This window comes from Ochotona princeps, chromosome 3 (assembly GCF_030435755.1).
Source record: "Ochotona princeps isolate mOchPri1 chromosome 3, mOchPri1.hap1, whole genome shotgun sequence".
Classification (NCBI taxonomy): Eukaryota; Metazoa; Chordata; class Mammalia; order Lagomorpha; family Ochotonidae; genus Ochotona; species Ochotona princeps.
Genome location: NC_080834.1, coordinates 98,211,019 through 98,231,816, shown reverse-complemented (window position 1 = coordinate 98,231,816; position 20,798 = coordinate 98,211,019). Strand labels below are relative to the sequence as shown.

Here is a 20,798-nt window from a genome sequence, read left to right as displayed (position 1 = left end):
TCCGGGAACTTCCATAATTCTTATGTTCAACCTTTTGATGGCGTCGCTGAATTCTTGGATGCTTCTTTTAGCTTGACTCCATCCTTCTTCCAGCTTTTTGACTGTTTCAGCATTATTGTAGGATGTGTCTTCCAATTCTGAGATTCTTCTGCCTCATTCTGTTACTGAGGCTTTCTACTGAATTTTTAATTTGCTGATTTGTACTCTTCATTTTTAATAAATCAGTTTGATTTTGTTTCAATGTTATTACTTCTCCTACAAGGTATTCCTTAAATTCCTTGAACTCTTGTATGTGCCTTTTGCTTTGAAGAAACTTTAGCATAATTAAAAAAATCTTTATATGGGAGTTTCTTGATATCTTCCTCAGTTAACTCTAACCTAGTTCAGCACTGTCTGCTTCTGTGATCCCATGTTGTGGTTGCATCATTTTCTGCTCAGGCTTTGTCTCACTCACACTTCCAGCAGAACCTGAGATGAGGGAGACACCAGCTGTGACTTTAACCTAGGTCATAGGTATATCAATAGCACAGATTTTTATTTTTATTTTTATTATTTTTTGACATTTCCTCTTCTTGCTGAAACCTGCTGGCCATCAGGTCTGCACTTATTTTGGATGGAACCTGTAGGATTCCAAGTTGGTATTATTTTCTTGTCATGTTTTGAGAAAGAGGTGAACTCTCCCCTGAGTTAGTGCATGTGCAGCTTGCTGTTGTCCCTTCCTATACCCAGGGACTTTGCTATAGAAGTAAAAACATCACACCCTATGGACACTTATGGGGGAGTGGGGTCTCAGCCCTGAAGTCTACCCTGTTCTCATATCTGTCCAATAAAACTCCAGCACTTTTCTGCTTATGATCAGGTTAAAACCATTAGCAATAACTATAGTTTGAAACCTGGATTCTTCTCTTGTGATCCTGGTGATCTCCCCTTACCACTTGACTATCAATGGAGCTCTGATCACCTCTGAGCTTTCTGGTGCAATGCCACTCTCTGCTCTCTGCTGCTCCCCTGTGTCCACAGATCTCCAGGGGTGTCTCTGCCATGGGCCTGCTCTTCTGTATTTCCCAGGATCTCAGCCTCTCTACTTATGCTTAGCTAATCCTTCTCCATCTGTTTTATGTATCTTCACCCTATTCTGCCATCTTGCTTTCTCTGTTGCACTAAATAATGTTGAAATATAATGATTTCTGTCATCTTGGGTGTATTTTGTTAGCATGTCATTCTTGCGCAGGGACCATGCTAATCTTCTCTGTATCGTTCCAATTTTAGTATAAAGCAAGCACAGTATATTTTGTTTGTAACTCTATCCTTTTTGCTCAGTTATAACATTAGTTTTTATCCTTGCATGTCTACTGATTTTACCATACTTGCCTTTTAAAGACTTGACCTTGGAGGTCACCAAACAATGGTATGTTAACATTTTCACTCTGATTATAAGATTCAAGGGCATGAATAACTTTCTCTAAACATTGGTTCTGATGTTGCTGGCCCTGGACAGTCTTTCTCATCCTATTTCCTTATCCATTCAAAGGAACTAGGGAATGTATTCCCATGGGGAGAATATATAGTTACTTTATCTGAAATTCTACTGTGTATTTTTTTTAACTGAGACTCTTTAAATTGTACCTAATAAATTTTTTTATTTTCTTAAAGGTGAGAGCAAGATGATAGTTACATAAGGAAAATAACCATGTCTGTGGAACAGAAGTGGAGTTTTGAAATAAAATGCTTAAATTTTTGCAAATACTTGAAATTTTGAAGCAATTGTAAAAAATTTGCTTCCAAGACCTGTTGTCTCAACTTGCTGCTATACTAATGAATTCTCCCTCCTTTAGAATGTGCAACATTTAGTTGTAGCAGAATAATGACCAGTAGATATACCCAAATATTCAGAGCCTTGGAATACAAGTTTATATGCAAAGACAAAAGATTCAGTGTATCTTTGAGACAAAGATATGTTGACAAAGAGGACCAAAGAGCAGTAATGACAGCATCTTAGTGAACCCAACAGGGGAAAGAAATCATTTCCCTGTAGGAACTCTGGAAGGAGTGCTGCTTTACTTGCACTTTGATTTCAGTTTACTGATACCTAAGATGGCATTTTGAATGGTAAAGTGCAAGATAACCAATTTGTGTTTTTTAAAACAATAAAATTTGTGAGAAATTTTGGGGAGTAACAATTAAAAATGAATACACAGCTAAAATTATCCATGTGCTTATCTGTTCAGATGGTGAAGTCCACAAGAATGACAATATTTTTCAAAAAAATTATCTTGGAATCCGTATTGTGTCCTAGAAGTTTAAGCAGGTGCCTGTGGTGCTGGCAGCCATCATCAGTCCTGTTTCCACTTCTGGCTGCTACATTTCTCATCTAGCTCCCTGAGAAAAGCAGCGGCAGAAGGCCTAAGCATGTGGGCCCCAACCACCAATTGGGAACTTACAGTGAAGCTACTGGTTCCTGGCTTGGCTTCAGCCTGACTCTGGCCTGGCTCATCTCTGGCTGTTGCAGCCACTTGGATAGTAAAACAATGGATTGGAGATTCTCTACCTCACTCCCTTTCTGTCCTCACCTTTTCTTTATCTTTTCCTCCTTCTCTCTGTGTAACCCTGGTTTTAAAATAAATAAATAAAACTAAATCAGTTCAGAGTTGTGCATTAAAGGAATATACATTTCTATTGGAGTGGGCCTTTGGTGTAGAGATTAAGCTACTACCTGAATGTTCACAGTCCGTGTCAGAGTGCCTGGGATTGAGCTCTGATTCCACTTCCAGTTCCAGGTTCCTCCTGACTTATACCATGGGAGGTAGCAAGTTATGACATAAGTACTTGAAGCAATGTCAGGTGTTTGGAAGATCCAGCTTGAGTCCCTGGCTCTTGGATTCAGCCTACCCAACCTCAGCTGTTGCAAGCTTTTGGGTAGTGTACCAGAAGAAGGAAGATCTGTTCTGAATAAATTAAGAAAGAAGATAACTTCCCTGTAAAACACAAGATAACTAGTACTTGCTGACCATGGAATTATGATTGATGCTTTCCCAGTTTAATTTTACTCTGGAAATGTTAGAGCATGGTTTAACTTAATAGAATCTTGATTTTCTCCTTTGTACAATACATTTAGGGACTACATGATGTTTAGAAATTTTGTCTTTATGCCTAGATAATATTTTCAGGCATCTAGGCCATCTATTATTGCAACAGGAGATGCTAAGTAAATGAAGGATCTGGTCAAGTGCTGGGAAGCAGCACTAAAGACAAGAAGCGGGTTGGATGTGGCTGTTTGACTATTGCTTGCTGATCTTTGCACTATTATTGTATTGTACATCCTTTCTCATCTGATTATCTAGTGAGTTGATAAAGTTGTGCAATAGTGTTTGTTAAGTCAAAGACATTCCTCTATTCTTGGAATGCTAACTCAAGTGATGTCATGGACCTATTTGTAAGAAGCAGCTTACTATGGCAGATTCTAGTGCCAGGAAAGGAGCTGCCACTATTTCCTTGGCAAATAGACTAAGGACAAATGCTCTTAAGGATGAGACATAGGTGATCTTTGAATGCCAAGGCTGAACTCACTGAACTTAAATCTCAGAGACCTGGAACTACGGTTGAAGAAATGAAAGAGCCATAAATCCACTATGCTACAGAATGAAAGACGTTCCGAGGCAGCAGGCCCAATGAAGCAAGAGGAGGAACTGAGTTCCTCACTCAACTGAATTATGTCTTTCGACAGGCAGACCAGGTCTGCTAAAATCACGAAGTTTCTGGACCTCTGCCCAGAACATGTCATTAAACTTTGCTTTTTGGAGTTGTCTTCTATCACAAGACCTCCTAATCTGAGGGTGTGAAAAAAGCATAGTGAATGAAATGGACAGAATGAGCACCTCCCTAGAGGGACATGTTGGTTGTTCAAGAGAACTTGCTTTTTGAATTGCATTATAATTGAAAACCCATGAAAGTCTCAAATGATGAACATCCAATAGATTTTGGAGGCTTTTTGAACATTGCTATCAAGGGAGAACTTCATCATTGTGAATATGGGAATATGAGTTGAAGGATAAAAGTGTACAAAGAAGATGCCGTCCAGAGATAAGCAGCGAGCATTGGGATGTCTGTGTTGGTCAGACTGCCTGGTTATGATTGCAGTTGTTTTGATTTGGCTGTGTCATTAGATTTTGAATGACAAAACCTCCCTCTTTGATTTGTGTGTCACAATAGTTTGTTTGTATCTTAAGATTATTCAAGAACAGTTTGTCCATTAAGGAAAAAAAAAAGAGTGAACCAGTAATCCTCCCAGACACAGGAAATCTCGGGTTAATCAGCTGCAGAAGAGCTAGCTTTGCCAAGTCCGGGCAGCCTCAGGGCTCCTTGTGTGGTGCTTTTCCAAGATCTCTGAATATTCCAGGGAGAACTGTTTTTTAATCCACTCGTTGGATGTCATTGTCCTGTCATTCTGGTAATGCCCGTGTGCTTTGTCTTTGTTGGACTTTACTCCAAGTTCTGTGGAACTCTCGTATGGTAAGAATCACAGTACGACTCCAAGCAGAAAGTCAGGGAATTTTAAACTATGTTTTCTGTTTGAGTTTCCAAATCCATATGAAGCAAAGATTTATGGCCATATCACAATTTGAACCATCTCATGATAAAAAATAGTTAATGTTTATATAAGACATTATAGTTTTAGAAACAGCTTGTCTAAGTCTAACCCTGAGCAATAAAAAAAAATGCTGTTATTCTCATTTTATAAAAGGCAGTGACAAAATAACTCGTAGAAAGTCATCATTTGCACAGGATCACATTAGTAGTAAATGGTTTATGAGTGGCTAAAAGTGGCATATTTTAATTAAATATGAATATTCCATTTTATCTTCATGTTTCCCAGTTAACTCCAGCACTAATCAGTAGGTTTTCCTTTTGTAGAAGCTTGGCATGGGGAAGCAAACAATTTGTGTCTGTCTTTTGGTGTCTAATTCTCATTCCCTCTCCTGCTCATGTGCACATTGGCACATGTACATGCACCCGTATACCACACATAAAAACACTTTAAGATTCGTAGTCACTGTTTCTCAAGATCTTCCTTTAAAGACCGATGTATTCGGCAAGCATTCAAATTGTGGTAGTTGTCAAAATGTGAATATGCCATCAGGAAATATCTTCTCAACTCTTTTCCTTCTCTGCTATAAGAAACAATTGCTAAGGTACACTGAGATAAAACCAGGTCTCATGGGCAATGTCTGCCTTTACGGAGGACAAAGTACAGCAAACTCATGAAATTTCCTGAAGAGAAGCCCATGATAAGTACTGTATAATTGCTATAGAACTGGAACTCCAAAAAAATAGCTTGGATTCAGATATGACAGACAGGGAAGTCTTGCTGGTTAGAGATATGTGAGCCAGTTCTTGGAATGGTAGGAGACAAGGGGAGTTCTCTTGTAGATTAAAGGATATTTGTCTTAGCATAAGTGAACATTTTGAAATTTAAAACTTTCAGAGCTGCTGCTAACACTAGTTCCCTTAAGGATCCACACTTCCAGAGTTTTCCAGAAGGTATATGATGAGCAGAATGGAAAGATAAAGGATATAAGAGTAGAGAAGCAGTTTCATGAGTTAATGAATCTGAACTGAGTTTTGTGCATGGAACAGTAGCATCAATTGGGAATGCTAAGCCTATTGTCAAAAAATGCAGACTGAATTCAATGAGCACCACGGTTATGCTGAGTATTGTGTTGCTTATACATGGAACATTTATTTAAGATACTTTTTTAGTGTAATGCATTGATGGTTACCATGGTGGCTCTTTCTAGCTCATCATGGGAGGTCCATCCAATCTGAATTTGTCTCTAACCAAATCTTGGGAAGCCTTCAGTAGGGGCTTTAGCAATCCTCCTTTACTCCCAAAGCACAATTCTTAAAAGCTCTAGCTTTATTGCTAAAGACATCTTTGGCCACATTTGTGAGGGTTCATTTCCCAGCTCTTCATTTTATTCCATGAGTGTATATGTTTGTTTATACTGAAGAGTCACAATAAAATAACTGTAGCTTTAGTATGGGTTGCATAATCAGGAAGTGAGAGGCCTCAACATTGTCCTTTTTCAAAATTGTTTTGGCAATTTGCAAGGTCAATGGAATTATTCAATTTGGCAATATTGTGTAAGTTCCATTGAAAATGACTGGACTGGGGAGAAAGGAGACAATTTAGGCCATTTTTTGGTATAGATATATGCTATATACATTAAACACTTTGATAGCAGTAGAGATGGAGCATAATGAATAAATTGGAAAATATGAGTGTGCTTTAATATCTGTTTTTGCTCACTGTGGGTGATTGTGACACTAGGCAAAAGTGTTTCTGGCTTTTGTAAATAGTAGAATTGTGATGAAGAATGGAAAGATAGAAGATACAAGAGTAGAGCAGCAGTTTTGTGAGTTAATGAATCTGAACTCAGTTTTACGCATGGAACAGTAGCATCAATTGGGAATGCTAAGCCTACTGTCAAGAAATGCAGGCTGAATTCAATGAGCACCATGGTTATGCTGAGTATTGTGTTGCTTATACATGGAACATTTATTTAAGATGCTTTTTTTAATGCAATGCATTGATGGTTACCATGGTGGCAAGTGCCAAATAGAGGGAAGTGGTTAGGGACAGTCACAAAAATGAAATCTGATTAAAGGCAGATTTATGAAACTTGTGAACCTTGCCTCAACTAGGAGTAAACAGAGTTCTGGATAGCTTCTGACATGTATTTTATTTTGAAGTGACTGTTATTACCAGTGTCTGAAATCCTTAGCCTTGATCTCTTGGAGCCTAATGTTCCTGTTCTCCAGCTGAGAGAGACTAATTCAACATCTTGTGTTGTAAACACTCACTCATTTTAACTGATTACACCTCCAATGATTCTCAAATCACTAAAATTACTAATTGCTATTCCTTACACATCAAAGAGTGAATCTTGAATAATTAACCCCAAATAAAATTAGATGAATTGGCCCTTTTAATTAGAGTCCCTGCTGCTGTTTGTTCTGAGCTTCCCTTTCTTGCTGTTAAGAGACTTTTTAGAATGATTAAAACTATTTAAGACTTAAACAGCCAGTGACCTTTTAATACAATATAAACCCATGAAAGCAATATTTTAGGTAGCAGGTGGTGAAGCTAATTTTTAGAGCAAGTACCTGTCAGCTCCAGTATTTCTCTGGAAAAAAAAAACCCTACATGCCAAAAAAATAACCACCTTGAAATGAAATGAGTGTCTCTATTTGATTATTTTTAAAGCATTTATGCATTTGCTAAGCTTCAGACTTGATGAAATAAATGGCAGGGTTGAAGGAGAGTGAGTAATTGTTGGCATCATTTTATATAAATTGTAACAAGAATTTCTCAGTGAGAATTTGAAGTGCATTAAGAGATGAAGATTGGAGACATCACAAAGGGTCTCTAGTCTTCTTTAGCCATTCCTGGCCTATGGGATTCTTTCGCAGCAGGGAAACCAGCCCCAGCTTTGGAAAGAAGGACATTTCATGGGATTTTGTTGTTGCTGTTCATTCAGCTTGGCTTATCTGCCTGTCCATGCTGCAGTCATGTTGGATTTGGTCGGATGCCTTTAAATGCTCCTGTTTATCTGTTTCATATTCTCTCTTGAGTAAGAACTCTTTCTTCTTCATTATCTTTATTTTTTCAAAGATTTATTTTTATTACAAAGTCAGATATACAGAGAGGAGAGAGACAGAGAAGAAGATGTTCCGTCCGATGATTCACTCCCCAAGTGAGCCGCAACGGCTGGTGCGTGCCGTTCTGAAGCCGGGAACCTGGAACCTGGAACCTCTTCCGGGTCTCCCACGTGGGTGCACGGTCCCAATGCATTGGGCCGTCCTCGACTGCTTTCCCAGGCCACAAGCAGGGAGCTGGATGGGAAGTGGAGCTGCCGGGATTAGAACCGGTGCCCATATGGTATCCCAGGGCATTCAAGGCAAGGACTTTAGCCACTAGGCCACACCGCCAGGCCCTTCTTCATTATCTTTTGTAATTGTTGGGCATTGTAGGCTTCCTATCATTTCCACAGGGTATTAGTTTCTCCAACTGAACCTGCCATGCACCGGGGTAAATGGGTGCTAAGCTAGAAGCTAGGAGATTTGTGTCACAGTGGTTTTAAAAATTATTATTATTGTGATATTTTATATTGTTTAAATGTTTCCTTTTACAACCATGGTGGAAAATCCTTTCTCTTTAAGATAAAATTTTCAGACAATAAGTTCCAATAATTTCAATCTGAAATTAATTCAGACTTTGAAGAAGCTCTGGAAAAGATTGTCAGGGATTCCCGTTTAGTCCTCTTTACATTCGCTCAACTGTTGACAACTTGTACAACTTTAGCAGATTTATCAAAACTAGGTAATTAACCTAGTACCTACTTGCTAATATACAGACCTTGTTCAGACTTCGTCAGTTGCCTGCTCATATCCCTACACTTATCTAGGATCCTATCTTCAATCTCATGCTGCATTTTGTGGTCATGTGGCCTTTATCTTCTCTAATCTTAGATATTTCTTCAGTCTTCATGGTGGTTGGTGATATTTAACCAGGGCTTCACCCCACAATCATCCAGGGAGATTTATGAGGTGCTTCTGTTTGGGTCCAAAATTCTCTATTTAAGAATTTTGACGTTCTATCTCAATGTAATAGAAGAAAATGAGACATCAGGTTCTAATGAACACCCCCACTTTAAGGGGGGTGTTTTTCAGTACTAACATTTCAATGTTTGTCCACACTGTGTATCTCTTTTTAACATTTTCTGACTTTGACTCCACCTCCATCAGCTTTAGATTCCTGTAGGATTTGAAAGTGTTTCTGGATATGAAAACTGTTAAGACCTACTGATAGCTCTTTTATTTTAGAACAAAGATCAAGTATTATTCAGATGTTTATTATACTTCTGGAAACTGTGGTGTCCAGGAAACAGGTAGTTACTTAGGATTACGAGATCAATTTTTGTACTTTGCAGACTTGGCTTCACCAAGATAATTTATGAAAAACAGATCTCAGTTAGACACCTACTTAAAAATTGGTAGTGTTGGTGCCAGCATTGTATCTCACCACAAAAACCTGTGGCCTTCACTGATCGGTGTCCTAGCTGGCTTACTTCTGATCCAGCTCCCTGCTAGTGGCCTGGGAAAGTGTTGAAAGATGACCAAGTGTTTGGGACGCTGCCACCATGTGGGGGTCAAATTGAAGTTCCTAACTCCAGGTTCCTGCCTGGTCTAGCCCGCAAAGTCCTTGCACTCTGTCTCTCAAATAAATAAATCTTTCAAATAAATAATTCTTTCAAAGAATAGAATAAGAATTGATACCGTTAACAATTCATCTTTATTATCATGGAGAACATATTATCTATCAGTTTTGTACAATATTTAAAGGAGTGTTCCCTTTTACTAAGAATAGGAAAGAAGAAGCATTGACAATGGGGAGAATATATGTATTTATCCCTTTAGTTCAATTAGTTATGTAAAGATCTATATTAATATTTTTATTTCTATTATAATTTGAAAGGAAATTGAGGTATGGGGGATTACCTTTGCTGTTTCAACTCTGCAAATGCCCATCATGGCAGGAGTGTGGCCAGGCTGAAGATAGGAACTGGGACTCAGTTGAGGTCTCTCATGTTACTGGGAAGCATCCAATTGTTTGAACTATTGCCAGTTGCCTCCCAGGGTCATCCTCAGCAGATAGCTAGACACAGGAGTTGGAGATGGTTAAACCCAGTCACACTTTTGTAGAATGTAAGCATTTTTTTTAATTCGTTAGTTAATGTCAGGTAAATATCAACTTCTGAATGTCACGTAAGCAGTCAAAAAGTGTATTTTCATTAACGTCCATAGATTGTAGAGAGGCTTCCTTTTAAAAATTTAATTATTATCCAATAAGTGTTTATAGATACAGTTCTAAGAAAATAGACCATCTTTACCATTAGACCAAAGGTCCACACCTAGTTATTTATGATCGTTACATTTTGAGGTACTGACATGATGGCATAGTAGACTAATCTACTGTCAGTGTAAGCTGCCAATATGGCTGCTGGCTGCTCCATTTCTAATTCAGCTGCCTGCTGAGGAGCCTGGGAAAGCAGCAGAGGATGGCCCAAGTGCTTGATGCCCCTGCACCAACATGGGAGACCAGAAGGAGCTTCTGGCTCCCAGCTTTGGACAGGCCCAGCTCTGGCTGTTGTGGCCATTTTGAGCATGAGGGAGCAGGTAAAAGATCTTGCTCTTTCTCTGTAACTCTGACTTTCAGGTAAAATACATAAATCTTTTAAAAATATCATTAATTTTTTCCTGTTTATTGAGCATCTCCAATGTGCTCTTTACCCTCTTTGTAGAGAAACATAAATGAAGCAGGCTGCCTCCAAGAGCTCTTAGTCTGGCAAGGGAAAACCAACTGATAAATCATTAAACTAAGAAAGTACCACATATGCTCTACGTAAGATGTTTTAGGATAGAAGCAAGCATTGGCCTTGAAGATGATGATAGTTTACTCTGGAGCCAAATATGATCTGAGTGAAGTACGTTACTTGCCTTACTTGTGGCTAATGTAAGCACATGCTCCCTTAGGCTTGCTGGCTGTCTTTGGGGAAGACAGGCTTCTGGACTCATTGGGTTTTATGGGAAAATATCCTGTCTCAAATTGGAAGGGATGTTTTGGGAATATCCTGAAACTACAGTGATATTTGTGTGCCAGCTTTTTTTTTGTTTTTTCAGGGATTGAGATTTTCTTTGTCCCTGCACGATGCATTTTGCTCTATCTATAACATGATTTAAAAAATATATTTCATTTTTAAACTGAGACAATTTTGTATTCAAGTATGGGGTTTGAAGAGAACAAAAGGGTTTTTAGAAGATTATTGTATTAATCTCAGATATGTGTGGTATTTATTTTGGCTGCCCATCTTTGAAAATCAAAATATATTATGTGATTTCTTGTTTGGAAGGCACTTGTTCTGTTTTTGTAAGATATAGTAGTGGACTCTAAAGTGCTATTTTGCTTTAGTCCATTCACAGAAGCAGATTGTCACCTAGTTTCATATTATTTGAAATTTCATATTATTTGATGTTTTATATTATGAATAGAATTATCTACAAATGGAAACACTGTGTGTCAGCTGCGATCAGTTTCACTGCAGGATTTCTCCTTGGTACTGAGCATTTATTTGTAATTAAACAAGAGATCTGAGGAACTCATTGAAGTTCCAGAGATTTTGTGAAGTGAGCATGGAATGAAACTGTCCAATCAGGGAGATGTCATCTACTTTAAAGATAATTCTTCGTGATTTTAATTTCAGAATTTCAAAGAGAATTTTCAGCTATTTAAAAAGATGACAAGAGACATCAAATTTTGGCTTAGGTAAATATAGTGGTGCATTAAAATTAAACAGTGGGTTTGAGTAGAATGTCTGATTCATTTGAAAGTATCCTTTTTCATTTTTTAAAAAAATGTGTGGTTGTAGTTCACATTTAGTATTTAATAATTAAACCAAGAAATGACAAAAATAAAAAAAATACTTTGTCAGTTGTGTACAACCTCTGCTAACAGACAGGTTTGTACACAAATGGGACCATATTGTAAACTCCATTCAACACCCTTCTTCTTTCCTAACATGATAATATACCAGAAACATTTTTTCCTGTTCTTTCCCCATATACTCAGTGACTCATTCCCTCACTAGATTTAAGTCTTTGCCTAAATACCACTTGAGTGAGACATCTTTGAATTTTTTTCTTTAAAACTGCATATTACTGCCACCATCTCAACAGTCTCATCTTTTTTTTGCTCTAGATTTCTTTACAATACTTATTGCTTTTTTTATACTCAGCGTGTATCATTATTTGTTTTGTGTTCCAAAATTATTCATTTTTATCTGTGCCAAAGATGTGGAAAGATAAAGGGATGGGGAGAAGATCTTCCTTCCATCTGCTAGTTTACCTTCCAGACACCAGCAGCAGCCGGGGCTTGACCAGGATGAAGTGAGTTGGGATCAGAGAATTTCTTCTGGGTTTCCCATGTGTGTTGTAGGAATCTGCGTATTTGAGCAATGATCTTGTGACATTCCAGGATGTTAGCAGGAAGCTGGATTGGAAACAGAGTAAGCAGAACGCAAAGGAGCCCTGGCAGATGGGTTTCAGGAGTTCTTAAGTGGTGGCTTAACTGGTTACATCTCAGTGTCTGCCCCCATTCATTTTTCTTTAAACTATTCATCATTCTAGTACAGCACAAGTTCCCTAACTGTGCACTTCTGATTTTATTAATTATTTTTGGTCTTTCCTAGTTCATGGGTACTCAGAAAATAAATATGTCAGATATACATGAGCATAATTTCCATGACTGCTCAATTTCCCCCATGTGACTAAGTGTATCTTGTTTTCAACCAGTACTGAATTTACAAAAAAAGTTTTTTTCCTTTATATTGCATGAAATGATTTCTTGATACATATTTGTTCATATTCTTCAGTTACTCCTGTGATAAGATAATTTGCTAAGACTGGTTTAGATAATTTAAACTTCACAAAATTTTAGAAATTTTGCTATTGTTTTGTCAAAGGTTCTTTGGAAAAGTTTCATCTAATAACATTTCTACTCATGTCAGTAGTGTAGAGTGCTAACTTGTCTACTTTATTGTTGCTTTGTCACTGTTTTTAATTAAACAGTTTGCATCAATGTTTAATGTTTTGAATTTGAGAAGCAGAGACAGAAGATACTGTTGGTGGTTTTCTCCTCAAAAGCTTGTAAGGGCTGAGGTTAAGTGCAACCTGGGAGTTTGGAATTTAATACAGATTTCCCATGTGAGTGGAAGAACTCAGTCACTTGAGTGAGCAACATTGCCTCCCAGAAGCTTTCATGAGCAGGAGAATGAAGTCAAGAGAAGAGTTGGGAATTGACCCCGGATTCTCTGCGGTGGATGTGGGCACTTCAACTTGTAGACTGAATGCTAAGCCCTCTTTATTTTTCAATCTTAGTCTTTTCTGTCAAAGTAAATGATTTGTTAGAAAATGAATTATATGCAGAATTAACAATTTGTTTTTCAGTAGTACAACACAAAAATGTAGGAAAAATAAAAATATTGATTTTCTGAATGTAGATTCATTTTCTTGTAAATCATGAGAGTCTGAACTCTAAAAATGCACAGTACAAAAGCCAGAAAACGAGAGTTACTTGGTCACACACCTCGCTCTGATAATTATCACTTTGTCCAGTGAGTTTTCAAAGGATCTGTATAGTCAAGGAACAGGAACAAGCTGGGAATCCAGAAGCTGTGTTAGTGTTCCCTCAACTGCCTCTGAGCCAGGGGTCTGCGATCATTCTGACATTGTACACACACTTGAGCTGCAGGAATATGTGTGCATATTTTTATCCCATCTCCTCTTTACCACACCAGTCCTTTGGAACTCATGCTCAATAAGCTGCAACCACCTAAGGACTTTCCTTTCCATTCTGATACACATTTCTGAATGCTCCAGATAGCTGCTGGCAGGTCTGTTCTGGAAACCAGTTACTGCACAGTTATAAGCAGGGAATCTAAGAGAGATGCCTAATGTAGTGTGGGAGTATCACTATGATCTTAAAAATAGTAAATTTATTCCATTTATATACATTTAAAAATTTAAATAAAACTGGGACCCTTACAGTAGAAGATAAATCAGGCAAATAGGCCACAACTCTTTTAGAGAAGAGAACAGATTGTGGTGGCAAAGGAGTGTGAAAGGGCTGCAACTATAATAGCATGTTGAGTAAATGTGAAACGTTTCTTTCATATCTGTAGTTAGAGTAGATGGAGAATAAATAGGTTGAGGAAGCTGAGAGAAGTGATGCATTAAATGGAATTTTCCTCATTTGTTATCTTGTCCTCTGCTGTATCTCCACATTTCCTGCTGGTTTTAAAAACTTTGCTTAGCAAAACATTTATAGATGAAACATTTCTAGGTATTGAAATGTCTCTATTTTATGTACTCATGTGATAAAATACATATATATATATATGATTTGTAAAGTATTAATTAACAAAATAATTCCATTAAAGTGGATAATGCATATGTGCAAACGAATAAACCACCTTCTAACAGAACTAAGGACAAAAACGAATAATAGCATCCGTGGATGTACAACACATTCTCAGTGATGATGAAATTACTCAACAGGTGATTTTTAGAAGGAGTGATTTCAATATAATAAGACCTGTATTATGTAGGGAATTTTTTTGAATTGGGGGGAAAGCTCAAAGTGCCCCCCTAAGATCTAGAAGAAGGCAGGAATGTTTGCTGTTATTACATTTAATTATATGGTACTAGAAGTCCTAACAGAGCAATTAAATGAGACCAAAAAAATATAAACTGACATTAAGGGGAAGAAGTCAAATTACTCTTTTTGTAGATGAAAAGAGTCTATATATAGATATAAACCTAAAAATTCTAGCTGAAAACTGTTAGAACTGATAAATGAATTCAGTAAAATTTCAGGATACAAAACCAACAAATAAAAATCAATTGCAGGGCCTGGCGGCGTGGCCTAGCGGCTAAAGTCCTCGCCTTGAAAGCCCCGGGATCCCATATGGGCGCCGGTTCTAATCCCGGCAGCTCCACTTCCCATCCAGCTCCCTGCTTGTGGCCTGGGAAAGCAGTCGAGGACGGCCCAAAGCTTTGGGACCCTGCACCCGTGTGGGAGACCCGGAAGAGGTTCCTGGTTCCCGGCTTCGGATTGGCGCGCACCGGCCCGTTGAGGCTCACTTGGGGAGTGAATCATTGGACGGAACATCTTCCTCTCTGTCTCTCCTCCTCTCTGTATATCTGACTTTGTAATAAAAATAAATCTTTAAAAAAAATCAATTGCATTTTTCTACACAGAGGACAGCCTTGATGACAGATTAAGAAAGCATTCTTACAAAAGGGACTGAAGAAACTTTGAAGAATCAACTTTTCCATGGAAGCAGAAACTCCAAGATTTAATAAAATTACAAAGCCTTTGTTAGATACAATGAAATGGAAAGATCACCCATATTCATGAATTGAAAGAACTGGTGTTATTAAAGTGTCCCAACTCTTCAAAATAATTTACAGACTCAGTGCAAGGTCTATCAACATACAAATGCATTCTTCATAGAACTTTAAAAAAAATCATGAATTTCATATGGAGCACAAAAGACTGAGTTGCCTAACAGCAATTGAGGTAAAAAGAACAGAAGTTGATGCAGAACAATAGTTGAGTTCAATACATACTGTAGGGCTGCTGAATGTAAGACAGCATGGGAACAGTGTTGAATCCAACACATAGACTGTTGGGAGTAAGTAGGGATGACAAGTATAAACTCTCAGAGCCATAGCCACTTGATTGTTGACGAAGGCACCAAAAATATGCAGCAGTGAGAAGTAGTTGCTTCAAAAATTAGTGAGGTGAAATTTGGACATTCTGTTGCAATCACTCAATCCAAAATGCATCAAAAACCCTAAATTTAAAATATAAAACTAAGAAAGTATGAGAAGAAAACATGGGGAAAACTGCAAGCCATTAATATAGATCATTTATCTAAGTCCTCAAAAAGATAAACAACGATTACAAAATAAACAACACTATATTAAACTAGAAAACTTCTGCCCAATCACCAGAATGAAGAAACAACCTATAGAATTGGAGAAACTATTTTTAAAATACTCTTATAAAAAGGAATCACCATACTATAGATATATAGCAAACAAAAAAATCAGCAGTAGAAAAATAATCTAACTTAAAATGATACAAATAGATTTTTCAAAAGACTGGAAATGGCCAGCAAGAATATAGGGAAAAATGCCCAACATCACCAAACATCCGTGAAATATAAATCAAAATCCCAGTGAGATTTCATTTAAGTTGGAATATCAATTATCAGAACAGCAAAAGATGAACAATTCTGGCAGGGGGCAGAGAAGAGAACACCCCGGTGCCTTGCTGCTTGGAATGTAAATTGTTACAGTGATTGTGGGAACGAGTACAAAAGTTCCTCATAGCAGAAGTAGATCTGCCGTATGATCCAATTGCTCTGTTTTGTGTTATACAGCAGTAGGAAATGAGACAAGCGTCTCAAAGAGATGTTCACTTCGTGTTTGCTGTATAGATATAGCCAAGATAGATAATCAACCACTGTGTTCATTGACAGATTGAGAAAAGAAAATGTATTAATATACAATGCAATGTTATTTGACCACTAAAGCATATGAAATCCTGCAATGTATTGCTGAATGGAAGGCAGTGGAAATAATTGTGAGAGAAAGCAAAGACATAAATATCCCTACATGTTCTCTCTCAAATGTTGAAGCTAAAAGAAAGATTATGTTAGTGTAGAAGAGGGTAGAATGATAAGTACTAGAGGATTAGGAAGGTATAGCAGAAGAGGATAGACAGGACAATGACCGCTAAAATATAAGTAGTTAGAATGAATAAGTTCTAAGTTATAGACCTCAGTAGGATGAATGCAGTATATAACAATTAATTATATAGTTGATGAAGAATTAGAAGAGTTGGATGACTATAAATAATTAGAAAATCTAATGTTAATTATTCTAATTTGATTATTTAATATCGAATATATCAATTAAATCATAGAAATAAAATCATATTACTTGCCAATTAAACTATAAACAGAGTTAAGTTTTCCCTCCCACTCAAGTTTTTCAGATGGAAAATACAGCCTATTGGCAACTTGCCATTATCAGTTTCTTGGGAATTCATTCCAAAGGTACTCCCCTGTGAGACTTAACATCATCTTATATTTATTATCATGCAAATGTTAAAATTAATTTGCTTGTCTCTTGAAATACAGAGCTACTCACCAGAATTCTTTTAATTAAATTTTTAAAACATTTATTGATTTTAAAGTCAGAGTAAGAAAGAGAAAGAGAGAATATGAGAGAGATCTTCCATGCACTCATTCTCTTCCCAAATGGCTGCAACAGGTGGGGGTGGGCATGGCCCAAGTCAGGAGACAGCTTGCTTTTAGGGGTGCTCATTTGTCTTTTGTAGACCGCTGTCTCTGCTTGTATCGTATCGTATCGTATCGTATCGTATCGTATCGTATAGTTTGTTCAGTTCTGATGCTGTATGATGTTCTGTGTGACCTAAGAAAATTTGATGAAGTGTAAAAATGCTGAGTACATGTCTTCTAAAGTGAGTGCAAAGATGAGAACCTGAAAATTTGGTAAATTTTAATGAGATAGACCTCCTTTACTACGTCGCTTCAGGTCTCATTGTGAGGTTTCTTATATGCCATAACAGGACAGAGTTGGTGGACAGTATTTTTTGCTTAGTAAATTTTAAATTTATTTTTTTCAAAGGGTGTAAGGCCGTATGAATGTTATGAAGTTTCTCAACCTTGACTGCACATTCAACTATGTTCTGTGTTTGAAAGGACTGTTGGTACCTGTTCAATCCTCCTCACACAAGTTCCCTCATTCTCAAGATTCGGAAAGGATTGTTTTGAGATGTAATGTCAGCTTAAGTAGCTTAAGTATTTTTGTAAAGGTTTTCTTGGTGAATCTGGTTTGTACTTGGGAGTATTATATGGGGCTAATAATGTCTTGTGAGACTTATAACCCTTATAAGGTTATGGGCCTTAGAAATGTAGACTACTGGGCCTCTTCCTACACCTGCTAAATCTGAACTCCTGAAAGGTATTGAACTGTGTATTTAAACCATTGCTTTCACAGACCCTTTTGCACACTAGAGTTTGACATCATTAGTGTGGTAGAGAATTCTTGTGTGAATGAGAGGTAGTTTAATGAAAATCTTAGCTCAGTAGTAGCTTTGCCATACCATGATCAGATCACAGGTTAGGATAATCCCATTCACTTCATTGGACCTGGTTTGAGTCCCTAGTACATTACTATGGAGTCGGCTTTCTGTGCGCACATACTCTGGGTGACAATAGACATAACTCGAGTACTTGCGTCCATGCTACCCACTTGAAGACCCAGACTAAGTTCCAGATGCTTGGTGTTTGAACTGGTGCATTTCTGACTCTTACGATCGTTTGTGGGGTGAAACAGCAAATAGAAATTCTATGTCTGTTTGTATTTCAAAGAAACATATTTTTCTAGAAATGTAAAGTGAAAACAAATTATTTAGGAGAAAAAAAAAAAGCTTATCACATTGTGCAGTGCATAGTGACAGTCCACCAAGTGGAGTGCCACAGAGGGAGGAGCTTGAGTACTTGGGAGTCTAAATTCTGTTGTGGGCTAGCAATGATGGCCAGTGTGTTCTTTATAACAGTGTGATCCCTCTGATCCTAAAATTTTTTATTTATAAGGCAAAATGGAGGCAAAGTGAACCATTTCAAAAATGTATCAGAATCATCAAAACAACGTACCACACTATCATATATCCATCCTTCCATTCTTAGACTTTTTTTTTCTGAAGCCTCTTAGAATGTTTTGATGCTATCCAAGAAGAACTCAGTGATGGAGGCTGCTTCACTCTCTAGTAAGAGATAAGCAGCTAAAAAGCAAGGAGGTGCCACTTCCCATAAATGGATGCTTCTTTCCCAAAATAGGAAAATCTTTATTACCAGGAAAATGACAAACAGAGCAAGTTTAAGCATGAGTGTCTGTTTTTCCAGTAGAGTTTCTTGCAAATATTGCACCATGGATCATATAGCTCTTGAGCTGTGTATATCTACAATAGATTTGATACTTTTCAACAACTCTAACTTCAATGTATTGTTTTTGATAGACATGCTGGGGTTTCATGCCATGACAGTTTCCTTGTTCTTGCTGAAATTCTAGCTTTGATGCATTTAATTTCAGTGTTTCCTAATCTGTATGGTCCAGGAAAATCTGGTTTGTTTCTCTGTCTGCACATATAATTGTTCCTTATTAAAAATGTTTGCATAGCTTCATAAATTGCATCTTATGTTATCCTTGCTTTTTTTTTATACATTTGGGGCCTTTTATTTTACTAAAAATGTATTGATTCAAGCACCAATTCTTATCAAATCCATCCACTTCCCCCTCGTTACTCTTCTTACTTGGACTAGACTTATGCCATGTCTACACTGAAAATCCAGTACTCTTCTGGGAGTTAGGGGCACTAATTAAACTGGTAAGAGATAGCCAATTGTGTGTCAATTGCAACCACAAAGAATGTCAGGGAAGACATCTTAAAGTTGTACCCTATTCATTTTATGTGTATTTTTCCTTTCTCTAGGAGATTTTCTGCCACCACCACCTCCACCTCTAGGTGATTCTGGAGTGGTTCCATCTGGCTCTGGAAACTTCCCTCCTCCACCGCCCCTGGATGAGGGCACTTTCAAGGTGCAGGTAAGATCCATGGTTGGAGCAGTACTCATAAGCCACACTAAGAAGATCACACATTTAGTTATTGTTTGTGTGCGATAAATCATATACCTAGAGCATATAGAGAACTTTATGTCTTATAAAGAGCTATGACAATTGAATGCAAAATGCCCAGTTCAGACTTCTCTGAGTTCTTCTGGCTTACATTTGGCAGCCCTAGATATCCCTTTACCAACTAGTTTCATTTCAAACCTCAAAGCTATTTTTTTTTAAATCCCTCAGGAGAAGCCCATGTTTTCAGAGCTTTACCTGATTGGACCTAAAGTTTTTAACTAATTGGAGCAAAATCTTTACAGTAACAGTAACAGCAAAATTCCATGAGCGTCTTTTTTCAGGATAATTTCAAGGATGTATAATGTAGATATATATCAAGTGCATAGAACTCACATGATCCAGAGCTGGTTGATTACAATATATTTCAGAGTTGGAGTCAGAAGGAATGCTAGTTTTAAGATCTCAGATGACTGCTCTTATCAATGAGATTCATGTCAGGAAAGAAAGCAACTATTGTTGAATTATTGTTATCCTTTTAAACATAATGGCCTGAAAGTGTGGGGAGTGATTTCTCTAGCAAGACGTATTCGGCTGTTTATGATATCATTTATGGGCCACACAGAATTTTCAAATTAAAAAGTTACATTTCAGATTTATTGAGCTTTCTGTCTTACCTGTAGTTGCCTTGACAAAACTAAACCAAATGATTTCTTTGGCCCAGAGAGATAGGGAATAAATAGAGAATTTTTCTTTAAGAGAAACATTGGAAGAATTTGAAATTAAAATGAAATTGTGTCTGTTATTAGCTTTAAAATAACAAGAGTAGAAAGCTACTGAGAAAATAGAGGTAGCAGAGATTAGTTATAACTTGATATCTATGCTGTATGTGGATATTTATTTTTTTATTCAATCCATTTCACTATGTTTTAAAAATCCAACAGTATTTGTACAGTGTTCCACTGAAGTTGCTTGAAAGATGTGATAAAATGTGCATGAATTTCAAATGTTTTATACCACAATAAACATACCTTTCAAATTCTGTCCTTTCTTGAACTTTTAAGAGTATACATAGAAGGTGTATAAAACAAGAATAAGATATCCATTGGTTTTTTGTGTTCTAAATTTCGTGTTGGAGAATATTAAGAAACGATTCAATGATTAAATCAGAGATATTCTGTGTTCTTATGCATTATTCAAAACTCTAGCAATTCTGTCACTAAGAGGACTTATGATTCTGCCCTATGTAATTTACAAATTATTGGAACTAGTGAAAGTTAAAATATATCAATACACAATATGTTAGAGTAGGTTATAGCGCTGGGAACACCAAGTAGGGCTGAGAAGGTAGCAGAGACTTGAAGAGGAAGGAATGAGCCATGCAGATTTCACAGGCAGTTTATTTTTCTGTAGTCGATATGAAAAAATGGAAGAAACTTTTTGTATTATAGATA

General features: G+C 37.2%; 1 protein-coding gene and 1 pseudogene across 4 annotated transcripts in view; one reads left to right on the top strand and one right to left on the bottom strand.

The window, feature by feature from the left end:
- Positions 1-20,798, top strand: part of LPP (LIM domain containing preferred translocation partner in lipoma) — a 702,694-nt gene that overhangs the window by 303,084 nt on the left and 378,812 nt on the right. For all 4 annotated transcript variants that reach the window (XM_004577779.3, XM_058662126.1, XM_058662123.1 and 1 more), the window contains exon 5: positions 19,205-19,317. In XM_004577779.3, coding sequence (XP_004577836.2) covers positions 19,205-19,317 — 113 coding nt within the window. The remainder of the gene's footprint in view (positions 1-19,204; positions 19,318-20,798) is intronic.
- On the bottom strand, positions 1,174-1,296 carry LOC118758952 (U6 spliceosomal RNA; annotated as a pseudogene).